The sequence below is a fragment of the Anguilla anguilla genome, chromosome 9 (assembly GCF_013347855.1).
Source record: "Anguilla anguilla isolate fAngAng1 chromosome 9, fAngAng1.pri, whole genome shotgun sequence".
NCBI classification, from domain to species: Eukaryota; Metazoa; Chordata; class Actinopteri; order Anguilliformes; family Anguillidae; genus Anguilla; species Anguilla anguilla.
In genome coordinates, this window is record NC_049209.1 from 24,455,390 (window position 1) to 24,482,663 (window position 27,274).

General features: G+C 42.0%; 1 protein-coding gene across 10 annotated transcripts in view; it reads left to right on the forward strand.

Moving 5' to 3' along the window:
* The first annotated feature begins 4,405 nt into the window (after window positions 1-4,405).
* LOC118235671 (HMG box transcription factor BBX) overlaps window positions 4,406-27,274 on the forward strand; it is a 41,699-nt gene continuing 18,830 nt past the window's right edge. For 2 of the 10 annotated variants that reach the window (XM_035433267.1, XM_035433277.1), the window contains exons 1-6: window positions 5,279-5,774; window positions 7,192-7,276; window positions 20,244-20,412; window positions 22,440-22,697; window positions 26,496-26,697; window positions 26,801-26,868. In XM_035433267.1, the coding sequence (XP_035289158.1) occupies window positions 20,254-20,412; window positions 22,440-22,697; window positions 26,496-26,697; window positions 26,801-26,868 (687 nt within the window). In that variant the 5' untranslated portion in view covers window positions 5,279-5,774; window positions 7,192-7,276; window positions 20,244-20,253. The other 8 variants (XM_035433270.1, XM_035433268.1, XM_035433272.1 and 5 more) reach the window with 8 other exon arrangements.

Here is a 27,274-nt window from a genome sequence, read left to right on the forward strand (position 1 = left end):
GACAACACTGGCATGATCCAGATTCAATTTGAGGCTGTGAGTGATTCCCCTTGGTGTTGATTTAAGACCTAAACTGATAACAGTTTTAGATAGCTTTTTAATTGTCAGTCTGTTGTTATCTTATTTGTGTAATTTGTTGCTAAATTGCAGGTTGTGTAAAATACATTTAATCCGTCTATGTGCTGTCTACCATGAAGATTATGTTGCATTTGTTCAAATATATGCTTTTCCTTGTGCACGCATTTGATCTTTCATCCATGTTCACTTTCCTTCCTTTCGCTCTCTCTGCATCAGGTCAACTAACCGTTTTTATCATCATCACAATTAGCAACTTAGTTGTATAATTAGTCACTTGACTGTCCCGTTGAGGGCCTACTGGGATGCTGGGAGGATAACAAATGAAATACAAATGCCTGTGGATCGTGTGATATAGACAACCGTGTGTCCCTAACTATAGTTAACTAGATATTCATCTCAGAAAACCCACAAGGCATGCCAAATGATCATGAATGGACATAGGGCAGAGGTAGTACATGTAGAAATACATGTAGGATCTTGGCCTGCTGTTGTGAGTTTTTGTGTGATGTAAACACATCATGGCATAAATAATACATGCAGCACTTCCACCATTCGTTATTTAAAATTGAACAGAAGCTAAGGAGAAAATGTTTTTAAAAATAATTGCAGTAAACTTCAAGGACTTATACTTCAAGCCTAAAAATGGAAAGCAGACTAACCAGAATAATATATTAATAATACCTTCATTTTAAAAGCCGAACTTTATAAGTTTACATGATTTAATGCATTACTTGACATATTTAATATTCATTGCCTTCCCTATAATAGCCACATATTATTTGTAGTGTGAAGCATCAACAAAGTTTGCTCTGAATATTTTGAATTAAACCATTTATTATGACCTACACCTGAATTAAAGCTGCCTCATTGCCTTCTGGAATGCTCATTTTAACTGGTTCATAGTGAGTTCAGGGAAGAGCTGCTATTGATCTAGCGTGCCCTGACTTATTTTGTGCTGTAAAGGGTCTGAAATGATCAACAACAATAACCTTTACTTGCTAGTCAGGGGTGATGAGCTTTGTTTGCAGAGGGCTTAATACTCAAACAGAAGCAGACATTACAGGGACTGTGAAGTGGAGAACTCTACTAAAGCACTGGTCCTTGGGGCAGTGATGACCTCCAACGTTGGCTGTAACATCACCTGAGGAGGGAAGGTGTGAGTTGGCAGGATGAGGAGAACTGAGGTCTGGCAGAACAGAGCAGAGTCTGCACCCTCCCAAATTCAGAGTTGCAGGGATGGCTAAACAAGAAGTAAACAAGTAGTGGTGAGCACGATTTGGAGCATCGATGCGGCATCCCTTGATCTACTGTATCGGTGAGAGGATGCTTCCCACTTTCACCTCTTTGAAGAATAATTTCAGATTATTCTAAGTAAATAGGGGCCAAATGATAGGATGACCATTCAATCGATACAATGGGTGGCATTCAGGGACATACAGTGAGCTCCATAATGAAAACATATGTTTTCTTGATTTAGCTCTGAACTCTTTAATTTTACATTTGTTTTCAAACAATTCAAATGTGGATAAAGTGCAGATTATCAGCTTTTATTAAAGGGTATTTTTATATATTTTGATTTCACCGTGTAGAAAATATAGCACTTTGTGATTTGATTACATATATGTAAGTGATTACATATTTTGAATTGTAGAGTACAGAGCCAAATCAAGAAAAAACGTCTTTGTCCCAAACATTATGGACTTCACCGTATGTACTTATTTATGTCAATATAATGTTACAGTGTGCTAAATCATTTCAAAGTGCCGGCAGGACACGTGGTTTAAGGTCATCCTCCACTGGACAGACAGACAGACACACACACACACACACAGGTAAACACACACACGCACACTCAGTAATAATAAAGTGAACTAAGAAAACAGTCGCCCATTTTTAAGATAGACAAGCACTTTTTAAAAACTTTAGAGTTGTTGCTGCTAGCTAGCTACTTACAACGTGGTCGTTAGCAATTTAAAGCCATGTTGCATGTGTTGTTTTATTGACTGCTAATGTTAACTGGTAACTGTATTTATCATGCAGCTGATTGAGAAACTCTGGCATCTCCAATTTCGCTTATAGGTTCATGGCATGCTTGACTTGGGTTAGCAAAGATGTCTCATGTTTTTTGTTTGTTTGCAGGCTATAGTCAGCTAGTTGGTGAGTGTGGATAAACTTCTTTGTTTATGGCAATTCCCTAGTAACCCTGTGTGTCTGCTGCCAGTAGCAGAAACAGTTCTCTCTCATATCACTGTTCATTCAGCTATTTAAAGAGGGATCCCCACTTTTGCAGAAGTTACATTCTGTGCACCCATTGCATGATCAAATAATGCCATCACTGTTCTGTGTCATTATAGTGAAGCAAGTAATTTTTTTTATTTTTTTATTGTTGTTCCAAATGTAAAACAAAGTTCTTTATATTTGCCCCACCAATGTTGATGCAAAGTAAGCACCTATGCTTAGACCTCTATTAACCAGGGAACTCATGGGAATTCAGCAGTCAGGTAACTGAGTAACTTTCGGAAAGGGTTTATTCCATTACCCACATGATCCCGACAGGTCCATCCACTGAGTCAGTTTAAGAGGAACAAAATTCACACTCTGCAACAGTAATAATTATTTTCAAAAATAATTATTTCATGGCTACTTCCATTCATTTTTTAAATAGACAAGAGACTGATAATTGTTTGAACAGTTTTCCAATTGTTCTCTCCCCAATTTGGAATGCCCAACACTGCAGCATCTCCCATCACCTTAGAAGAGTACACACTAACCATGCACCCTCCAAAATGTGTGCGGTAGTCCACATGCCGAGCAGTGCTGTTTTCACACTGTTGGACTGCACAACTGATGCAGGCAGTTTGCAGGTGCCTGATTGGCCAGATGAGAATTGCTAATGAGCAATGAGGTAAAGTTAAACTGAACCTCTCCCTCCCTAGTGATGGTACAGCCACTTATTGTGCATGCCACCTTGTGTGGCAAAAAAGGCAGGACTGGCAAATCCAAATTTGATTCTGGACTGTGAGGTATGTCACCAAGGTATGTTCCCAAACCGACCCCCATTCAACAACAGTCGTCAATGTCCAATCAAGTGTGGGACTTTTCCATCTTTCTAGAATTTTTTTTCCATTTATATTGTTCGACACAATAATATCCATCATCAGCAAAACACATGAAAGTGGTACTTAGACCTTGAATCAGCCATTGCAAGTGGTAAGTCTGGTAACAACTTCAGAGGTTCCTGTGCAAAAACGTGTCAGTCACATTGAGTAGAACCATGTGGAAAAAATTCTATCTGACAGTGTACCTGCTGTATCTCCTCTTTACTCAAATATTGAAATGCAACCTTTAGGGAGACGTCTAGGTTAACACCAGGTTTTGAATCAGCCAATAACCTTTTTTTAAAACTCTAATTTCCAGTATTCACTGTATTCCGAGCTTACACTAAAATTATTCTACGCAAACATACCTGATGCATAATGTTTACTCAACGTCTTCCCTCAAACACTTATTGCATGGTGACATTTTTGAGCAAAGACTTGATTCCACCAACCTGGTTGACTTCCCATATGCAGCTGTGGATGAGGTCCCAATATTATGTTTGACTGTTGCAGGACGTTGTACCACTCTTTAACCCGTTAAGGTGTAAGATCACAAGTATGTGATTAGAATGTCCATAACTGAATATTCTAATGCTGAATATTCTAATGCTGATGTAACAATCACAACTGGTAACTGAAAACTGCAAATTTTGAAGAAGAAAAAAAAAGCATTCCAAAAAACCCACTCTTCGAAGGATTAAGCCCTAGAAGGAAGCAATTTATACATAATTTATGGCATTGCATTGTGAATATTGTAAATACACTGTCTTTTTTAAGATCCGATGTAACTGGGTCTTTAAAAAAGACTAAGTGACGTACACATGTATTACTACCGTAAGTATATTTATTTACTTGCTCTATATAATAAGCATGAATTAAGCATGATTTTATCCACTACTCGATTCTGCGCAGCTATCCTGTCCTGTATTTGGCCTTGTAGACAGGAAACATACATTAAAATAATGAGGGTAACCTATTACTGTGCATGTTTCTAAACAGGGCCCATGTGTTCGGTAGTATGCAATATAGGCTACGAAAGCATCGATGCAGCCATGTACGTATTCCAGACTACTTTTTGCAATGAAGCTTTAAACGTTAAAATCCAATAACAGCCACACATGGTGACAGTTTAACAACTCAAATTATTGTAATGGCAGCTAGGCAGCAGTTAACTTTGAACATTTTTTTCTGGGGATGGCGGTCATTTGGAAGAGGAAAAACAGTATTCTGTGCAACACAACGTTACAGGACGTGAAACGGTGGGAGGGAGAAAAAGTCCATCAAAATTGTTCAGTCCACAGAGATTTGCGTGAGACGAACGCTCCCACCTCCCCGAACGTAACGTATATGAAATGTATTTGTTTTCTATAACGCCACTAATGACTTGGGCTACTTGCTATGACTTAACCTGAACTGTTACTGTAAATATCGGCTTTTATGATATCCGTTGCCGCTGTTTCTTTCTCTCGTGACCGTAGGTTGTTGCAGTGTCGCGGAGACGCAGTGGCTTTGACCGATGTTGCCTCCATTACATTGTCCTCTTCGTAATTAGTTGGGTGAGCATTTTACTTCCCCTACCTGGTCTGTTGTGCAGTGTAAGTGTAAGCTTCATGTCCAGAACATTATGAAAATGTTATATTAATCTCTATGTCTTTTAGCGGTGCTCAGTTGTTATAAGCTCGCTGTGTGGCTGGAGCTGGCTGTCCCTCATGCAAGCATCCAATCGCTATCAGCCTTGAATGAAAAAATATATATTTTCGCTCCGTGCACGAACAGTACTGTATGTTGCAAAAACTGAGAGAAATACTGGGCGAGGGTGAGAGAGGTGGACAACGGCTCCTTGGAGTAGGCTACCACGCTTTACTTTCCAAATAATTTCACTGGGTGGCCTGTCGCGGGTAAGTGCTTGCATACTGATACTGTTACACTTCATTTTCCAAGCACTTCTCCAATCCTTTACTAACACAACACCCAGGAAGCTATATTAAGTAGTCACACACGACAAACAGAGATAGAGGCTCACTTGGGCAAACGTAATCATCAGTCTCTCTCCCTCTTTCCCGGTGACACTTCAAGAGTGACTTCCCCCCACCCCCCAAAAAATCATCGCAAAAGTTAGCAAAGATGCGTGTCTTGTAAGGCCAGAATCAGAATGATGTTCCACGAGTAGGCCAGTAAATACTAAGCAGTGAACATCCACATTGAGAATTCTGCTACAGAAGACGAGAGAGAGAGAGAGAGCTAGAGGGAGAGAGAGAAAAAACACTTGAGCGAACGGGGGGAGGGCAAGGAAAAAACAAGCCGAGAAAATTGTTCGAGGAAAACGAAAGTACAGTCATCAATTTTCAATTGAACAAGTCTGTTATTTCGACAGTTAAACATCACATTTTATAGTTAGTTTGGCGAGTTCTGGCAGCGGCGTTGCGCTCAACGCAGAAGGTTGCATTTGTCTGGCAAAATAAGTGTTCGGAGTCCGTCGCTTGTATTTGTGTTATTGTACTAGCACACCAGTGCAGAACTGTTATGAGGTGTCAATAAGTTTAAAGGTGGACTGAGGCTGGAATGCAAAGGCCCTGGCATTTGAGCCGGGGTTCGGAGGTAAGTTTTCGTGTTTATGAGCCGTCATGACAGAAAACTTGCAGGTATTTTATGCTTCAGTAAGATCCGAGTGCCGTTTTATCGAGACCACTCAGTCATCTATTGCGAAAATTGTGCCAGTTTGTTGCACCGTGCTGACAGCGACAGAGTGCAGCTTTTCGTTTTTCGTAAATTATTTATCGCATATAATCACATTGAACTAATATACATCGTCATTAGTAAATACATTCCCTTCATCAAACCATGGCAAACATCTTTAGTTAGTGTTTTGTAACTGACGATGCAAAACCTGGAGACAATATGTAGCTACGACATAGCCCAGTCAGAAGCTGTTCGTTTTCCTCTCTCAGGATTGGTATGGGCACTTCCCCCATCGAATGCACGACTATTTTCAATCGGAACAAATAGAAACACACTCTGATCAGCTAAAAATGGTCACATTAGTAAAAGTTCTGTTACAAAAGTGAGGTGATGTCTGTTACAAAGTGGCCCAGGGGCTTTTGAAACCATTGCATGTTCTGCTAATGACACGTTCAGTGAGCTACAGCAACTCGCATCAGGAGGCTGGCTAGCTAGCTGGCTAGCTACTTTTATACCGTCTAACAGATCGGAAACGGAGATCAGGCCAAATGAACGGATTTTTGCACATATCTGGACCGATAACCCCAAGTTTAATTAACGAAAGAGGACAATTTGTCATTAGGAGAAATATTTTAGAACGATTGCATTTGCTGAGTTTGACAGGAGTGAGATTTATACTTCAGTTTCCTCGAAGCAAGATGGACTCTCGTTCGCTTGTCTGTCTTGTCAGACCCTAGATCGACATTTTGCACTGAGATGCGAATTTGAACTGGATCCGACTGAGATTATTAGGACAGATTAAGTCAATAATCATTCGTTGGGGAGGAACATTTGTTTCGGGGCAGGACATTTGTAAGATATTGTTTCATTTTCCACTTCTCTACATCGTGAAAAAGAGCACCTCCGGTTTGCAGGCAGCACTAGTACGGTCTTACCTGAAAACTGCTTCAACGTTGCAATTACTCTACATCCAACCGATTGAACTGTACCTGGAATTGTTTTTTTGCCTAACATAAATGCATCGTAAGGATTTATACTCAGCAAAAGATCAGGTAGCTTTCGAAGAATGTCGATGGATTGTTTGGATTTTGAATGCACAACTTTACGCCTGAACTACGAAAAATAATGTGCCACCATAGTTTGTTGGTCGACTACCGCACGTTTGCCTCACACATGTTACAAAGTTAAGGCGACATTGTAAACGGTCTGTTGTGAGCCCGATATGTAGCGGATTTATAAAATGGTCGAATGCTAACACCGATGGTAGTTTGGTGCAGTGACTGAGAATAGAAGATGTGTCTCTTGACTAAGGACACAGTGTTTTTGTATTTTATAGGTCATCATCTTCATCGCATGACAAAGCCGGACTGACAGATTCATCTTCATCTTTCAGATACAGTCTTTCCATTTTCTGTGCCTAAGTAAGTACGCTTGCAGTTCATTTAACATTTGTGTTTTGTTTTGTTTCTATTCATCCGTTTTTAATCTGATCACATACGAAAATATTACTATGATAAATGCCACTGTACTCGGCAGTAAATAACTGCGCAGAAATACCACTTATTGATTACTTAGGTGTGTGGTGTTAAAACACGTATTAACCCATGAACGCTAAATAAGCGAACCCCTTCGGTTTGGAATTAATTTCAGTTTAAGATTTCAAAAATCACATGCTACAGTGGATAACTTGTGATTGTTCGTGCATCAATGACGTTAGAATTGTATGTAAAAGAAATTATGCTGTTGTCACTGGAATGTCTTGTGCAATTAATGTGGATGTACTGATCTGGGATGATTCCTCATATTGCTATAGCTGTCTTGTAATATCAGACGTCAGTGTTTCTGGGCTTATTCATATTTCAGATTGACAACTTTTCACTTGAACTACAGAATTAATATATCGCCATCATTTTTTGTTGGAATACAACATGCATGGAATGGACTATATACTGTACTAGCACATCTCCATGTATAAATGTTAAATTGCATTGGAAAATGGCACGTTTGGAATGGCATTAAGATATCCAGTCAGTGGTTGTTATATTGTAAAGTCTGAATTTTAGCTGCTTAATGTTTTTTTTTTTTTTTTTTTGATGGAAATCTGAAAATATTTCCACTGTTTCTATTCATTATTTTATTGTTCTGCCGTTTCAATGCACAAAATGAAATGGTGATTGTTAAATACCAGATAATATAGATGAATAGTGATTACTTTCCAAGTTCCAAGTCTTTGCTGGGGTAAGATTTGTACCAGTAGGCACTTGCTGAGTGATGCAATGGCCAGACAATTTGGAAACATCATCAGCCTCTAATACAGGCAATACGATTTTGGAGTTAATGTCTAATGTTTGCAAGAGCTCCATCTAAAATAGTTTTTGTTGGTAGATGGCATTAGTGCTCTCTGACTAGCATAGGTCAAAAACAAACTAGCATAGGCCGGTTTTGGCTTGGGATGTAGGCCTATTCCAAAGTGGCATCACAACCAATACAGAATTGTAGTCTGCATCTAATGTATAATCACTAATTTCTCTGCTACTTGTGAGTCCCATGTTGTATGACACTTTAGGAAAAGCTTAGCATTTAAATTGTATTTAAAAGTGGGTCTCTTTTCATAGTTTTTACTGTACAGGCAGGTTTGACATCAAATGTGACTGTTTTAATTAGTTCTGCATACAAATCAATGTCCCACTGTATTTCAGTATGTGTATGTTACAGTTGACCTACACTCTTAAGGGGGTTCATCCAGGAGATGTTATGCTATATGTGTTTGCACTTTTGGTGATTATTTTTCCATTAGTGACTGATCATTCTTTGAATGCAAAGAATGATCAGTCACTAATGGAATTGGTTGTCACCAGGGTTGAGATCAATGACACAGGTTTGGTGGGCTTTTTAGGGATATCTCTGAACAATTGCAGTTTCACCCCAGGAAGAACAGAATAGAAGACTGGCTCTGTGATGAAATGTGAGGTTATCTATTTGGGTGGCATACCTGTACACCTGTGACTGCTTCAAACTATGGAAATCAGTGAACTTCAAACATGAGCTGCCAAAAAATCCAATACTATCCCATCTCTGTTTGTCATCTTTCAGATGCAGTGTTTGTTTACCTACAGTACTTCTGTCTTAAAATCCTTTATTAGTTGTGCATGAGAGCATCCGCTAATTGAATGATTTAATCCCCAATTGTTTTTTTTCACTGTTTTACAAGGGACTACATGCAGGTCTTAGAGCAGAAGAATGACTGTCATCAAAGTTATCATTTTAAAGTTCTATTTAAAAAAAACTTGTATTTTATGAGCATTCTGCAATCATAAATTATGGTCTGATCCTCTCAAACGTTATGCTGTTTGGTTATCGCTGAGATCTGTATGGTATTCTGATCTGGGGTGAGTCACACCCTTTGGAAGTTTTATAAAGTTGTTACTAGGGATAATGTGTTGAATCAGTTTGGGCTTTGCATCATGTGTCATTATATCAAAATGATTACTGTCAAAGGAATATGTGTCAAACAGAGTTTGCTCTGCACTGTTCTGCCTCCTTAAATTGGGGCTCCTTTCTTGAATATTAGATTTAGTCTGCAACTAGAGTTTTGGGCCAGTTTGGAATGGAGTCAGTACAGTCATTATAATGGTGATGATAAGTCCTTCAATGGGCTCCACCGTTGATGGCACCAGTTAGCTGAGACAAATAGCTGAGTAGCTGCAGTTCAGACTTTTCTTATAGCTGGTGAAAGGAAATTGGACAGTGTGTAATTTTTTTTGCCTCAGTGGGGCCTAATAACAGAGGTTAGTTTATGTGGGTTTGATGCATCAGTTTAGTCATTCATTGTGCTTAAATGCACGGTGAAAACTCAGATAAACTAAATTTAATGCATGCATATTCATGTACAATTGTGTAATTTATGTAGACTTTCAGAAGATTGGCAAATTTGGCACTTTAAAATGGTCTTTTCTCTGCAAGATACATGTTCTGGTAATGTTTCTTACTTTCTCTTTGAGTGTGATGTGTTCAATACGTGTCCTTCTTTACTGCAGTAACTTTTGATACATTTTGGATATTTGCAGTCATAATTGGAGGGATGCACAGAGGAGGTGACTTGTGTTTATATGTGTGTTGGGATGGCTGGGGTGGGAAAAAGAGAAAGTAGAGAGTAGCTGTTTAAATAACTTCATAAAACTGGTCCTTGAAGCTGCAAAGGCTGTCATATTACTTTGGTGTTTCTTTCCATAGTTCTATTCCCTCTTTGGGTGCTCATTAGGTGGACTCCTTATTTGGGCCAATAGCTGCCCTGAACAATGACTGCTAGTGGTTTGTGGTGTGGTAACTGAAGCCAGTCCCATAAATGTTATGCTCATAAGAGACTCTGAAAGTGGTGAAGATCTGGTCAGTTTTTGTTTTGCTTACCTTAGAAAAGAATAGGGGTATCATCACAGTTAGACTGTGATTCTCTTTTTAAATCTTCAACCTGAGGTTCTTCCATTGCAAGATACCAGCATTTTATACATTGCCAAAATTGCTGACATAGCTCTTCAGCAGATTCCATTTTTACCCCAATTTTATTCATGTTATGTGCATATCATGGAATATTTCCTGAACGTTGAATTGGCAGGTGCTAACATGTTACTGTGAAGTGAATGTTTTTGCACACCTGTTGATTTAGCGTGCCAGTTTATTTTTGATGTGCCAAATTTTAAATGGGATATTTGATAATCTTTAGCAGATGTGATATACCCATATTAGGTATAGGCTTGCATTCATCCCTTCTTGCAGTGCTATTTTTTTTTCTTCAAGCAACAAGTTGCTGTTATTAACACAAAGTGTCTCAATAAGGGAGAAGTTGGAAAAACACTTGTCTGTTTTAAAAACTGCAATAACATTAAGAACAAACTGCAGTGTGTAAGGGTGAAATTCTCCCATGAATGTATTTCTGTGAACAAGATACCTGTCCATTATATTTATGATCATTCTAAACCTCATAACAATAGGCCACAACTATGGCACACCTGTACACACATGATTTTAAGTAAAGCACGTCACATTGCTGACCAAACATTACATCACAATCTACAATAAAGCCTCCCATCAAAATCTATACTCTATAATGATACTTTGCAGTATTCGGGGGATTTTGTGTAAACAATGAATTGTGTAACTTTCTGGCAATAGGATTATTACTGTAGTGTAGATGATGTAGGTTTTGCACTACCCAATGAAATACCTTGCCTCAGGGTGCTCAGACAGGAAAAGTAGCATTTTGCGGGATAATTTTCTATAGTTGTGTCTGCTAATGCAATGGTGCTTTAAGCTTTGTAGGTGTAAACTACTATTTTATTTTTCACCCCCCAAAAATGATTGGGCACACAAGCTGAAGAACAATATTTTACAGTAAGCTCACGGTTTCAAAATTAGAATATTATTATATTGTCTATAGATTCAGAAAAGTTTTTTTTAAACAAACATTGTCAATTTGTAGGTCATCAACTTGTGTAACAAGGTTTTTTATGAGTTTTGTTAATATGTGAAATATGCTGGAATGGAACCTTTTTTCAGGTAATCAATACGGCATTGTTCCTGGAGAATTTGAACAACTAACATTTTAAAGCCTGGAACACTGTCTGCTTATCCACCGTTCCATTGCTATCATATGCAAAATAGCCAATAGCATAGATTTGCTGGCTGAAGACATGGAGAGATCAGCACAACCCATAGCATTTAATATTACAGCTAACCACATGGCCCTGAAGTGATCTCTTTGCGCTCAATGCGATGAAATTTGGAAAAGTAATTGAGCCCTTTTATCTCAGTTGCTCAATTGCTGCAGAAAACATTCAGCTTCAAAAATTGGTTCATGAATGTACGGGTTTTAAGTCACTCTGAATGAGTGCGTGTGCTTTGTAAATGAGTGTTATAGTAAGACGTACAAGTATACTCAGTCAGCGTGCATTGGAAAGGATCATAGCCTGTTAATCAGAAGTGCTCTCAGTCATTTTGTATTGGGGAAGAAGTACAGCTTGAACTAATGTAAACACCCAGAATTTTGTTATACCTTGATATCCAGCAGCTCCAGCTCTTTAATGAACACCCATATCATTTATTATTATGTATTTTTTTTTAATTATTTAAAAATATTTGTAAAAAATATTCTTTACCTTAAAAGATGGAGGTAAAGAGGAGAGGGGTACAGATGGAGATGAGATCACAGTACAGGAAGTGTCACAGCTGGGAACCAAACCCCTGACCACACTGGGGGAATCATGTATGGGCTTGAGAGGAGGCTGCCCTGCAGACTGTGCCACAGCCTCCCTAAACACCCGGATAAACGTGGAACAGGCCTTTACTGTGTGATCACGATACGCGGTGGAAACATTATCCACACTGGCAACCATAGAGGCGGGTCTTGTAGAGCCGTTCTCGCACTGACAGCATGTAGTATGGATGTGCCTGGGGTTCAGTCTTAAAGATAAAGAATAATTGTCCGTCTTAAAGGGACAATTCTCTGATGTTATGATCCTTGTGAGGAGCCGACAGTGTTTAAAAGGTGAACAAAATGCCTTTTAAAATGATGAGTTTTATCAGCATAAAAGGCACAGTTGACATTTGTATTGGAAACGTGAATGGCTGCGGTGTCTGTGAATTTAGACATTTGATGTTTGCATGGTGTGTTGTATGTATTTATGCATGTGGCCTCCCACTTGTGTCAGGAGTCCATGCAGAAGTTGAGGCAATTTAGATTTCCACATTGGTTTCAGGTTTTGACTGGTCAATTTGGTGTTTTGTTCGATTCTTAAAATCACGTTGACAGGCACTAATAGTTTCTCTGGAATAATTAGAATTCATGTTGAGGCATTTACCCTAGACGTAAACACTGGGGCACGCCAGGTCCTGCACTGTCTGTCAGTCACCATCGCTGTTGCCATGGAAGACTGAAAGTGTCCCACAGTTGAAAATTAAAGTTGGGGGTGGACACAGTGAGTGAACTGAGTCTACAAAAGTGAACAGACGGCCTTAAAGCATTTTGTTGCATCCCAGATACTGAGCAAACGAGGCAAGATCCATCTTAAGCACACTCGGTTTTGTGGAAGCAGAAGATGTGACTTTCAAATACCAATACAGACGAGAGAAATCCACAAGATTTACACATCATATGCTTAAAAATGTATGAGATTATTTTTATTTACTTTTAGCTAATCCTCTGCTTTGCTTCCATTACAGCAGTGAAAAATGCTTAAAATTTATTGTGATACAATTCACTTTTAATTCAGTCAAAATACATTTCTGTTCCATTACACTTACATACAGAAAATATACTAATTCTTGCCACTTTCAGATATGGAAATATAAAGGTATTAAATACTGCTGTGAAATACATCATAGTAAGATAAAGGTGGGTGACAAATTAAAGGAAAAACATGAATAAATGAGTGGGGAACATAAAGGACGCAGATGCATCCATACAGGTGTACTGGATGATACACTCACGCAATTAACATCCTATCATGCTCTGTGGCATGTATAAGAATGCTGAGCAGGCGCAGTTGACCTCGATTTTGGATCAAGATGGCAAGAGGAAAAGATATGTGACTTTGAAAGAGGGTTACCATATTCTCGACAAGTGGGCAAGTGCATGTGTGGCGTACACCAAGAGAATAGTACTGGCCTGAATTCTTGACCCCTACATTGAGGTGGTCCGGTGACTCTTATGCTGTGGGGGGCATTTTCCTGGCATGGTTTGGGTCCACTCGTCCCCTTTGAGGGAAGGGTCACTGCAAAACAATACAAAGTTACTTTATGTGATCGCATTTATCCTAGGATAAAACATTTCTATCCTGATGGGAGTGGATGACTATGTCCCCATCCATAGGGCAGGAGGGCTCATTGAATGGTTTGATGAGTATGAAAATTATGTGATTTGTCTGCTGTGGCCTTTGCAGTCACCAAATCTCAACCTAAATGAACACCTTTGGGAGATTTTGGACTGATGTGTTAGACAGCACTCTCCACCACTATCACCAGAACACCAAATGAGAGAATATCTTTTGGAAGAATGATGTTCCATTCATCCCGAGACTTGTAGAATCTATGCCATGGCGCACTGAAGCTGTTCTGGCGGCTCATGGTGAACCAACACATTACAAAGACACTTTATGTTGGTTTTTCCTTTAATTTGTCACTCATCTGTATATACTGTATGCAATATATTACATTGCTAAGATGTTAATTTGGACCTGGTTCAACTAACAAAATGCTATCCCAGGCATTGAGTATTGACTCCAGAAATGGCATTCAACATTACATTAGGTTAGATATGTTACAGGTTGCTTAACATATCTTGGATATTTTGGTTTTAAAAAACATCTGTCCAGTCTTATGTTAAATAAGGCAGAGATTAAATTGTGGAATTGTGAAAGTCTTTATCTCTTATTCCACAAGTGAGTCCTCTCAAGAACTGTATTTAGATGAAAATGCTTCGTATTGAATAATTGATATGGCTTAAGAGTATTGTGGCTCTGAGAATTTAGCAAACAAAGAATTGCTGTAGTTTCTATCTCATGGACAATAAACATTGTCATTACATTCCCCCATTTTGCATTGTTTCCATTCTGGAATTTTCCCTCAGTGTAAAAACAAAATTGGAAAGTCAGAATCACTTTTTAGTATTTTACAGCCCATGAAAATTAAGCGCTGGTGTGATTTGAATATCCTGGAAATGTGTCCTTTGTGCCCATTTGCCTTAGAACTGAATTTTATCTTTGAAAATCGATTATCTGAATAATAACCTATATAATGATGATAAACTTTTAATATGTGCACAGACCTGGTATATTTTTTTCCTCTGGTATGTTTGCATGTTCTATATTTGTATATGATACTGGTTCTGGGATTCCTGGGAAGAAGTATTGGGATTGTGTATGTTTAGTTAAAATAGCTCTTCTTTGAGTCTTTTGAGTGGAGAAAGTGCTCCATGCAGATAACTGTTCAATGCTTAGCCCTGTGGTCGACTGATTTAAACTTGGTCTTGTAATCGACTGTTTGAGGCTTGGCTCTGTAGTCGACTGTTTGAATGCTTGGCCCTGTAGTCTGCTGTTTGAATGCTTGGCCCTGTAGTCTGCTGTTTGACGCTTGGCTCTGTAGTTGACTGTTCGAAGCTCAACCCTTTAGTCAACTGTTTGACGCTTGGTTCTGTAGTCGACTGTTTGAATGCTTGGCCCTGTAGTCTGTTGTTTGAGGCTTGGCTCTGTAGTCGACTGTTCGAAGCTCGACCCTTTAGTCAACTGTTTGACGCTTGGCTCTGTAGTCGACTGTTTGACGCTTGGCTCTGTAGTCGACTGTTTGACGCTTGGCTCTGTAGTCGACTGTTTGAATGCTTGGCCCTGTTTGAGGCTTAGCTCTGTAGATGAATGTTCAGAGCTTGGCCCTGTAGTCGACTGGTTGAAGCTTGGCCCTGTGGTATATCATTTGTTTGAGGCTTAGCCCTGTAGTTGAACGTTCAAAGCTTGGCCCTGTAGTCCATTTGTCGAAGCTTGGCCCCGCAGTCTACTTTTTCTTCAAGGATTGGCCCTGTAGGTCTCTGTTTAAGGCTTGGCCCTGTAGTTGACTGGTTGAAGCTTGGCCCTGCAGTCGATTGGTTGAATGCTTGGCCCTGTAGTCTGCTGTTTGACGCTTGGCTCTGTAGTTGACTGTTCGAAGCTCAACCCTTTAGTCAACTGTTTGACGCTTGGTTCTGTAGTCGACTGTTTGAATGCTTGGCCCTGTAGTCTGTTGTTTGAGGCTTGGCTCTGTAGTCGACTGTTCGAAGCTCGACCCTTTAGTCAACTGTTTGACGCTTGGCTCTGTAGTCGACTGTTTGACGCTTGGCTCTGTAGTCGACTGTTTGACGCTTGGCTCTGTAGTCGACTGTTTGAATGCTTGGCCCTGTTTGAGGCTTAGCTCTGTAGATGAATGTTCAGAGCTTGGCCCTGTAGTCGACTGGTTGAAGCTTGGCCCTGTGGTATATCATTTGTTTGAGGCTTAGCCCTGTAGTTGAACGTTCAAAGCTTGGCCCTGTAGTCCATTTGTCGAAGCTTGGCCCCGCAGTCTACTTTTTCTTCAAGGATTGGCCCTGTAGGTCTCTGTTTAAGGCTTGGCCCTGTAGTTGACTGGTTGAAGCTTGGCCCTGCAGTCGATTGGTTGAAGCTTAACCCTGCAGTCGATTGGTTGAAGCTTGGCCCTGCAGTTAATTGGTTGAAGCTTAACCCTGCAGTCGATCGGTGGAAGCTTGGCCCTGCAGTTAATTGGTTGAAGCTTAACCCTGCAGTTGATCGGTTGAAGCTTGGCCCTGCAGTTGATTGGTTGAAGCTTAACCCTGCAGTCGATTGGTTGAAGCTTGGCCCTGCAGTCTTCTGTTCGAGGCTTGGCCTCAGCTGTGTCATAAGCCAGCGATTACTGTGGAATCCACAACCGCAAGACACTGTAGGTCTCATCCTACAGAGGATCAGCTTGTGCTCATAAGGTTCACTCTTCTTTAGTATCTCCTGATAATACTGTAGCAAAAACGTGTTGGTATGAGAGCTCTATCTCTCTTATTTTAGTGTGGACTTTAAGTTGAGAAATAGTCTTTAGGAGTACTTAGTAGGTGGGTGCAGATAGCTCAGTGGTGAATAGACAGGCAAAATCTGCAGTTGTGAAATGGGTAAAAAAGAAAAATCAGTAGATCATTTTTTTTTTTCAAAAAACTTTACACTGACAATGCTTTGTTGGATTGGAAACTGAATGTTTGGTCTTTGAATGCCGTTCCAAAACGATTATTTTTATGTGCATGGCTGGACATTGGCATTACCCTTTGTTGGTTTCAACCTCCTCTTTTGTTTAAAGAGAGCAGTATTCCAGTTTAAGAAATCCCTTTCTGATAATGAAGTCCAGGGCTGTCTTTTTAAAAACGTATTTAACACTTGGGACCATGGACTGCTGGAATTGTGTGCATGTGCACTGCACAGATTTGGGCTAGCAGCTAGAGGGCAGCAGAGAGTTATACATGAGAGAGGTGAGCGCGGTACTCCTATATAGCTGGTGTTTTTAAAAAGTCTGGTTTTTCCTCTCAGCATAGGAATAGATCTTCTATAGATGCATTTCTTCTACAGCACTCACTGCAGTAATGGAAAACAGTGTTAAAGAGCTTATTGGTCGCTGGGTGTGGGAGAAACCCGGTGACTGTTCCTGGAGGTATTTGGGAGGAGGTCTATGTATGGGGTGGGTTTGATTCCTGAAGACCATTATGTGGGGACCAGGAAACCACATAAAACAGCTTAATATGATCATGGCTGCACGCTCAGGTGAATCCCCCGAAGACATAAGTGAAAAATGCTTGCTTGGTACACAAGTGTATTGTGTTTGTTGGCCACTGAGTAGGGGAGGCGACTGAGGGTTAACCTGAAGGTCACCAGTTTCACATGGCGTCCTCTGTGCTGATGCAGAAACAATGCGGAGGCAGGGAACTGGCACGGCGTCTTCCTGTGGGTGGAACTGTGCCTGAGTGGCTGTGATCAAGAGACACGATCGCGCCTCTTTCAAGTGATTTTGGGGGGTGAAGAAGGTAATGTCCCAAGGGCTCTTAAGCATGAAAAATAAATTATGTATCATGTGTTACTGAGTGCTCAAGGGACTGTGGTTTACTTGGGAATTCTGGGGTTGTCTCACCTATTCTGTGAGGAAGAAAACAATTGAGTCTAGCTTTTTATTTTTGAGTGTTATTATTTCTAATGACTCTAGCATAAGATAATATTTAGGCTTTGAACCTGTATTGTTGAAGATGGACTAGGTCCCACTTCCTTTTAGTGATGTGCATTTCCTTTTGAGTGAATTAGATTGAGTGAATTGATATTTGGTGTGGTCTTCATTTCAAGCGATAGCTTTCGATGAGAATGCAGAATCTGTGTATTGTCAGACCCCACTGGAAACACAATTTTTCATTTTTCGTAGATTTCATATTTTTCACGTTTAATATTAAGGCCTATTTGGGTTTTAAGGGCTCTGAGATTCGCTTGGAGGAGGCATTTAATGTGTTGGCATGAAGTTTCCAGTTTGTGTGCGATTCCCCTTCGAAGGCTCCTCACACTGTGCTGAACTGGCCTGCTGTTGCTCCTCTATTTTAACCATTGCTCTTCCTGAAAAGGCTGATGTGGTGAAACGCACATGAAAGATTGATCCTGTAAATGCTTCAGTTTTAAGGTGTGGAAATTGAAATCAAATGAATTTCTCTATATGGGGCGATTTCTCTATAAAGCAACACTTTATCTATTAAGTGTTATGATGTGTCAGCAAAATTTAAAGAAATTGCACAAAATATGTGTGTGTGTGTGTGTGTACGGAGAGAGATACGGTCTTAAGGTATACAAATACCCCAATTTGCAATAAAATTTTGAATCCATGTCCCGCACCCTGACACCGCACTGGGAAATGGAATTAACAGGCCAGGGAAGTGGGAAGTGGGAAGCTCTGCGTTTTTTTTTTCTCTTTTCTTTTTCTACGAGGTAATGAGATGTGAATTTGTCCTGGGCTAGTGCTGTGCGTGAGAGCAGCAGGCTCTGCTTCACTCCGGCTTATTTAACTGGAATAAACGGCGCGCTGCCTGCCATTGTGGCAGGTAATTATGTAACAGTGGGATGCACAGGGCTCCCATAACGCCCCGCGAAACTGCGCTCGTCCTCCAAGAGGCGCTCCGAGGATCCGTCCAGGCCATTCAGCATGACCAAGTGGAAATGTCAGCCTGCACATTAATTGTTTTTTTTTATAGCCTTAATTACAGGGTTTATGTATTCCGTGTTGTATATTTCCGTGGAGCTTTCTTTGCTTTCTCATATGCGGTGCTGCACATAAACCTATGCATGTGTGGTACATTATGATAGTCTTTTCTGTTAAATTATTGTTTGACCAGTGCATCCCTGTTGCTTTTTTTATTTTTTATTTTTTAAGAGCTGAATTACGATGTCGTAAATTTCTTTGCCCATTTGGAGGATTGCTGAACTATCTCTGCTTTTAGTGACTCGGGCCTATTACTGGCTGTTAATCTTTGTAGCATGGTCATATTAATTAGCACGTTGACGCTAATGACAGCGCTTTGCTTTTTGTCGTGAGGGTGTGGGTCCCGCCCCTTGTTTCGCGGGTCGTGCAGGGCACTGTGGCCGTAATCGTGGGGCGGGATCGCGTGCCCCCCCCCGTTACCTCTCGCCCCCGTGCTCTTGGCAGGCCGGGGGAACAGCAAGGGCCGCCCTGTCCTGTGCTCTCTGTCCCGCTGCCTCACACTGGCCTGTCACTTACAGGTGAACTCCCCAGGGCGAGTAGGGCCGCGACGCTGAGGTGTTAATCATATAAGTCACTGCTGGAAGACGGAAAACAGCAGTGCTTTACTTTATTATCATTGTCCATGTAATCTTGTGGGCCAGTAAGGTAAAAAGAGGGGGATTTAGGAATTCACAACAGCAACAACAACAAACAACAACAAATAACAACAGCAGAATGGAGGGATGTCATCAACATCAGCAGGCACCAATGTGTAGCGCCAACCTGGGTGATGCACGGCAGCCATTTTGTGCTTGAATTCACTACACTTTAAGGCGGAGAGGGGGAATTATTGAGCCAGTTAAACTTAAGGGACGATTAGGTGACCAGGCTGACAGCCAGTTTTGTGAATTTTTGCCCACTACACTTTGTGATAAGTGCCAGTTAGACTTTTAAAGACCACGGTTTGTCAAGTGCGTGGTTGAGCGAGTCATCTGAAAGTCTGTACACGAGGTCAAGTGCTGAACGCAGCGAGCAGGAGAGGCCGTGTAACCGACAGACCCCAGTCGCCGCCACAGCTGTGCTGTGAAGATCCAGACTGTGGTGACGGGCAGGAGTGCGCGTTCCGTATTCGCAGCCTCCTCCTCGTCTGCCCTCTCTGGAGGGGGATTTCCTTGTGAGGCCGTGTGACTTTTGTGTGACTTCTGAGCTTTTTTTTGTCAGACCTCATAATGTGAATGTGAAAGTGAATTTAGCAAGGAAGGAAGTAATCACGACATGTTATGTTTCAGTCAGTCTTTTTAAAAAATTGAATGAGAAAAATTTCAATTTAAAAAATGGAAATGCTTAAAGTAGGGGATATTTGGGTAAGGTTTTAAGGATTCCTTAAAATACAGGACTGTGATCGGGCAGTGGAAGTCTACTGTAAGATCAGATGTTTAAAGGGCATGTGCAAATCAGTCATTTCTTCCTGTGTGATCCAAGGCCTTATGGAAAGTGCCTCAGAGACTCCTAGAGAGACTCTGTGTGTACGGTTAGCTCCCCGTTTGCGCTGCCCCCTGTGGAGAGCTCCAGTGAAGAGCAAAATCTCCCCTCAGGCGTGGGATTGCCTGACCTGTTCTCTCCCTGCAGGGTCCGCACCATGAAGGCCGGGGGGCGGGGCAAGGATGCGCCCGTGGAGGGGGAGGTCAGCGGAAAGCGACCCAAACGCAAGTGCCTCCAGTGGCACCCCCTGCTGTCCAAGAAGGCCCTGGACTTTTCCGAGGAAGAGGAGGAGGAAGACGAGGAGGAGCTGGAGAAGGTGAGCGTACTGGCCCCGCCTTGACTGGCCTGGAAAGAAGCCCTCCTCTAAAGCTCTTTTGTGGCTTCAGGGGTTTGACCTCTCTGTTAAAATGCTTTTGTCTGGCGCATCGTTTGTTTTATTATTAGCCATGTGGTGTTGTGGTTTTAGAGCAGCTCTTGACAAAATGCAGAGCTGGGGAAATTTCTCACGCAGTTCAGGTATGGTGCCTTATCTAAGGACACATCAGTATATGCTGCTCTGTACATGTATATACGCTCACCGGCCACTTTATTAGGTACACCTTAGTACCGGGTTGGACCCCCTTTTGCCTTCAGAACTGCTTCAAGATTTGACATGTTGTGCATTCAGAGATGCTCTTCTGCGTTCTTCTTCTTCTGCTCCTGTGGTTTTTTGCGTTATTGTTGCCTTTCTATCAGCTCAAACCAGTCTGGCCATTCTCCTCTGACCTCTGCCATCAACAAGGCATTTTCGCCCAGAGAACTGCCACTCACTGGATATTTTCTCTTTTTCGGACCATTCTCTGTAAACCCTAGAGATGGTTGTGCATGAAAATCCCAGCAGATCAGCAGTTTCTGAAATACTCAAACCAGCCCGTCTGGCACCAACAACCATGCCATGTTCAAAGTCACTTAATTCTCCTTTCTTCTCAATTCTGATGCTTGGTTTGAACTTCAGCAGATCATCTTGACCATGTCTACATTCCTAAATGCATTGAGTTGCTGCCACGTGAATGGCTGATTAAATATTTGCGTTAACGAGCAGTTGAACAGGTGTACCTAATAAAGTGGCCGGTGAGTGTATATCATGGCTTAAAATTCATTTTTGGCTTGAGGGGATTTATCTCCCTTATGAGCAACATTTGGGGGGTATTTGAGTGAGGGATGGGTGGTGGAAGAATGGATGGTATAAAAGACATGACAGATCAAATTATGGAATATATTATATGTACTTTATTTTTTCTCTTATTCACATTTTACTTCATGTAGAAGTGTGAAAGTCAAAATAGCCTAACCCTTTCCCTTTCTTCATGAGCTGCCTTAAAACTATCAAAAGAACTTAAAACTGTTTGGGAAAACTGTGCAGGATAACTGAACACATTTTGTTTTAAAAAAGAGAAAACATAAATACAAATATCGAACAGTTTCACTTTGAACGTTTGATTGAACGAGTAACGTGAAAAATCAATTTAATGGGTTAGTGCTGTTGGCTTGCGCTAGCTCCATCATACAGTCCCATAGAATTCGATCAAAGGATGACACACTATCACTTGCTTCGTGTAAGTTCGATCTACACTGCAGGGAAGTTAAAACCATCTACATACTAATATTTCTGTGAGAAATGTTTTGTTGAGCTCAAGTGCTCCCTGCTGTCTACATTCTAAAGCTCCATTTTGGCCCTTTCTTCCTGAAGTATGTAGTCTACGGTGGCAGGTGGCTTCAGTGTTTGTATAAATAACTCGTCATTTTTCCTCTCATTTTACAAAAGCAGCCGACACACTTGCAGACACTCATATACTTGGAAATGGCCTCTGCAGCCTAAAGAACAGCGCTCACAATAATTTTCAATTGCACAATTTTTGCTATTAATGAAAACCAGTTTTAATCTTAAATGTGTCCGTGAGATTGTCCTGCTTTATATCAGGCATATATGGGATTCATAAAATATTTGTGTAATTCACACAGTCCCACGCTGAATTTTCAGCCCTGTGTATGTATGTATGTATGTATGTATGTATGTACAGTATGTATGCATATATGTATGTATGTGTGTATATACTTTCAGTATATATAGTGTATGCATGAGCTTTTATTTTGTCTGTTAGTTTGTATGTATTATTTTGAAGCACATGTCTAAACCTGTTGTCTGAAAAGTGCTCTACAATTAAAGATTGTTATTAGAGGTAGTAGCAGTAGTATTATAAACAAGAATCCTCAGTAAGCTGTGATGGTCACCATAGACCAGGGCACGGTTTGCGCCGTATCCGATGCATTGTGGGAGATAATTGATGCTCTTTGGCCCTCCAGGAGCCTCTGGTGTGCAGGGAGAGCGGGGCCCAGGAGGCGGAGTGCGGGGCCACTGAGGAGGAGGGGGAGGAGGAGGTGTCGGAACAGCGCGCCCGCCGCCCCATGAACGCCTTCCTGCTCTTCTGCAAGCGGCACCGCTCCCTGGTGCGGCAGGAGCACCCCCGGCTGGACAACCGCGGGGCCACAAAGATCCTGGCCGACTGGTGGGCCGTCCTGGAGCCCAAGGAGAAGCAGAAGTACACCGACATGGCCAAGGAGGTACGGCTGCTCTGCGCTAAAATTCCTCCTCACGCCCTAGATTTCCTGATCCTAGCTTTCGACCCTGGATTTATGATCTCCTGGCCCTAGATTTTGACCTGAGATTTATGGTCTACTGATTTTAGATTTTATTGCTTTTATACCTTCTAATTTTTCTGCGGGAATTGTTGTATTTTTATCGCTCATCTGATCTATGCTATTTGTAAGATCGTCACAATTTGCATGTGTACAGTGATGCTGTCAGTACATTACATTACTGTAATTTAGCAGATGACTTCCAATGAAAGAGAATGTAAAGTGCATCCACCTGAGTTATGTGACAACAGCGCTAGACCTGGCAAAAAAACAAGTGCCCCATCAATTAAGCAGTAAATGGAAGAAGACACGTGTCAGCCTAGAGCCATAATACATGATATGAGTGAAGCAACTTAATAACTAAATATGTAATGATGTACCATTCAGATGGCGGTACATACCCCATAGGTCCTTCCTTGACGGAAAACCTGAGATGGACTCCCTTGCCTTATTTCGTCTTAGAATGGCACAGACGGCCTCACTCGTGTCGACAGACTCTTAGACTCCTGCAAAAAAGCTTGCTTGTATAGCGCTGCTAGCAGCTAACTGAACAGCGCAGATGTCAAGGCATTCTTCTGCTCTGCTGCTCACTCAGCTGATTAATACGCGGCACTGCCATGGTAACTAAAATATCACAGCTATGCAAACACTGCCAGCTAATTAGCAAACAATTCAATCCAAAATTACACTAATTGGATCAAATCAAACACTACTGCAGCTACATGTTGAACAACTGCATAATGATATAATGGAGTAACACAAAGCATAAAATTGCTAAAGCAGTTGCTTAAAAACAGCTACAGTTGGAATATTAGACTGGCTAATAAAAAATTATCCTTATATTAATGTAGATTAACACCAAACAGCTTACTCCTTACCTGAAGAAGCACGCCAACAATAAACTTCTCTTTAACACTAACCTAATTCCAAACATTGGTCTGTAACAGGAAGTGGTTTCTAAATAGACTTTAAATTTAAGTGGACTGTGCTCTTATTTCAACCCTTTGGGCTGGAGGTGCATAGACTGAAGATCTTATGGCAATATACCAGAATCTTTTAGCCTCATCTTAACTAAACACTTTGATGATTGAGAGAGAAAAATGAACTTCCTTTCTGAACATAGCAACTGGAAAGGAACTGACCTACATATGTGCCCAGAGAAGTCTTCAGGGTGCAATCCGCCCAAAAAATAATGAAGAGTCCCTCTCTTTTCTGTCATAGCTGTGAATCGATTATCTTGTCCTTGAACTGAGATATGTGTACGAGTGTGTCAGAGGTGGTTCCCTGTACAGCCTTTTACTTTATAGGATTATATAAACCGAACCTAATTCTTCTGAAAGGCTTTATAATAGCACACTGAATTGCACCCTTATGTTTCTGATGTAGGGTGGTTGAGCAGTACCACTATTTCATTTTCGAGAGTTCTTTTTATGACATAAATGACTCTTAAAAGTGAACGCCCTGCCTTTTAATTAAATGGCGGGCATATTTTATGTTATTTGGAGTGCCTTGTAATATGTACATGTGTCAGTGAATTAATTAGGCAATTTAGAAACCTTTTTTTTTCTTGATCGTATAATTAATGTGTAGAGGTGCTTGTGGAGATAACCCATAGATGGTAATTTAGGGGTGATTGGGAGAGAGACGGTAACTGAATGGGTTGGGTTGTGGGTGGGGATGCTGCACAATGAAGCCGATTCAAATCCTTGACCCTTCAGCACCGCACCCGTTTCATGAATGGGCGCATGTTGTGAACCTCCGTTCTGTCTGCGTTTCTGCTCTCCGCGCCAGTGCTCAGCCCTCATTGGCTGGGACATGGGCAGCTAACAGCTGAGCTACCCAGCCTGTCTCCCCATTAATGCTTTGGTCTAGTCCGTCTCTCCATTAATGATCTGGTTCGGTCTGCCTACTCATTAACAATTTGGTCCAGTTTGTCTCCCCACTAACGATTTGGCCCAGTCTGTCTCCCCACTAACAATTTGGTCCAGTCTGCCTCCCCATTAACAATTTGCTCCGGTCTGTCTCTCCATTAACAATTTGGTCCAGTTTGTCTCCCCACTAACGATTTGGTCCAGTCGGTCTCCTCATTTAAGATTTGGTCCAGTCTGCCTCCCCATTAACAATTTGGTCCAGTCTCTCTCCCCATTTAAGATTTGGTCCAATTTGTCTCCCTACTAACGATTTGGTCCAGTCGGTCTCCCCATTTATGATTTGGTCCAGGTTGTCTCCCCATTAGTGATTTGACTCACCGTGTTTCCCCACTGGCAGTGTTTTTCACGACTAGCAGTTTGACCTCCCCATTACTCCCCATAAAATAGCCTGTTTGTTTTCTCCTGATTCCATCCTGATTCACATGCAGGCCTGCTGTGTGTAGCCTCAGTTAGCCTCGGTTTGTTTCACCATTAGCGATTTGGCCCAGTTTATCTCCCCATTATGCGTCTCTGGGGGGCGAGCGGTGAAGACGGATCGTCTGTGCAGCGAGCCCCGGGCCCGGTTAGCGCACGCGGCTCTCCCGCCAGCGCCGCGGGAGCCCAGACAGACGCCCGTTTGTCAGGCCTGGCGCGAGCTCCAGCCGTGCGGCGGGCTTAGCCGCGGATCTGAAACCGGCCGGCGAAGGTCGCTCTGACAAAGCGCCGTCTCTCCGGCGACGCGGCGGCTCCGACCCCACGCGCGGTCTCCGCTCACGGGGAACGCGCTGGCGCCCGGCGCATCAAGGCCAGCCTGAAGAGAGCAGCGGCTTTCACACAGACACCGCCAGATGCGCCTTTTATTTCCGCGGTGTTCCGGAAGCCTCCGCTGCTCAGTTGAAGCCAGCGCCGTCTGCTTGTCGTCTGGAACAGAGCCACACATCAGGAAATTACTGTGTAGATTCAGCATCACACACTTTCGTTTTGAAACATCTTTCCTTTTTTAGTGGGTATAAGCTATATCTATTTATTGCCAGAGTACAAACGTAGACGAAAACACTGCAAACGATGATCAGTTTGTTTAGACCAGTGATTCTCAAACTCGGTTCGGAGGCCTCCCTGTGTATGCTTGTTTTTGTTCCAACAACAATTGCAATTCCAGAATTTTAGCAAGCTTAGTTTCTCTTAGGTGCTTTTCATGTTTTGACCGATTATTTACCCTCTTTAAGCCACATTATGTCAGAAGTAGGTATGCATCCCGTGAAGAATAAAAAAATCCCACAATTACTTAAAAGAGGTAACATTTTTTAACTAATCAAATTAGACATGAATAGGCTCATAATTGGGTTGTTGAATATGTGCTTAAGTGCATTTTTTTACCTTTAAAGTAGTAACAAAATGCAGGTTTGGCTCATTATCATTTTCTTTGTCTATAAATGAATTCCAAATGGTTAGTCATAGTAGTCACGTGTCCACACTTTAACCCTTGAGGAGCCTACTGATTCACCTCAGTCTTTAATTTCATCAGTTAAAACTAATGAAATTAAAGACTGGCTTGAGAGGGTAAATAATCCCTGTAAACATGATTAAACAATAAAAAATTTAAATTGTGGAATTGCAATTGTGGTCAGAACAAACACAAGCATACACAGGAGTGCCCCAGGACCAAATTTGAGGACCCCTGGTTAGGAAATTTAGACAATTTTGATGACAAAATAAATAATAAAAAATTGTGAGGCTAATCTCAATATAATTCAAATGCTTTTTTTGTTTTCATGTCCTAAGCCTCTGTTGTGCTTCCTTTCTTGTCTCTCAGTATAAAGATGCTTTCATGAAGGCAAACCCAGGGTACAAGTGGTGCCCCACGACCAATAAGCCAGTGACCAGCCCCACCCAAGCCATCAGCACCCCCCGCAAAAAGGTCTGGTCCCTTTCTTCCACCCCGCCCAAGGACTGCGCCATCGCCAAAAAAGTGCCCAAGCCCGACAGCGCGCCTCAGCTCAATTTCGCCATGGCAGGTGCGTGTGGCGAGCGCCGGACCGGGGTGCACACCGCGCCCCCGCCCCCGCCCCCCTCTCGCCCGGCCCGTCTCACCCGCCCCTTTCTCCGTCTCCCCCGCAGATCCCACCAAGATGGGGGGTCTGAGCTTGCTGCTGCTGGCCGGGGAGCACGCGCTGACCGCCAGAGAGGTAGGCCCCTGGCCCGGCTCCTCCCCTGGGCCCCGCCCGGGCTCGTCGGCTCTTCAGCCTCCCAGCTCTCTTCCGCCAAATTATGAGCCCTTTTCTGTCCGAGGCTCCTTCTACTGCCATCAGCCTTAAACGAGGCCTTCCAAATGTGCTCCCCTTATGCGTGCCCCTTCCCCACGTCCCACGGATCCCTGCAGGATTCCCGAGTGTTCCTGTTTTGTACACACGCTGTTTCAGTCGCAGGGAGCTGTTGAGCAGCGTGCGGTAGGGAGTTTGCATCATTATGATCTTGTTAAAGTGCAAGACGGCCCTGTTCAGCGTCCTGATCGGGGGCTAATCGGAGGCTAGCCCGTCATTCCCTTGAACATCTGAAGGCTCACGTCCGCGAGAGATTTATTGAATGATTAAC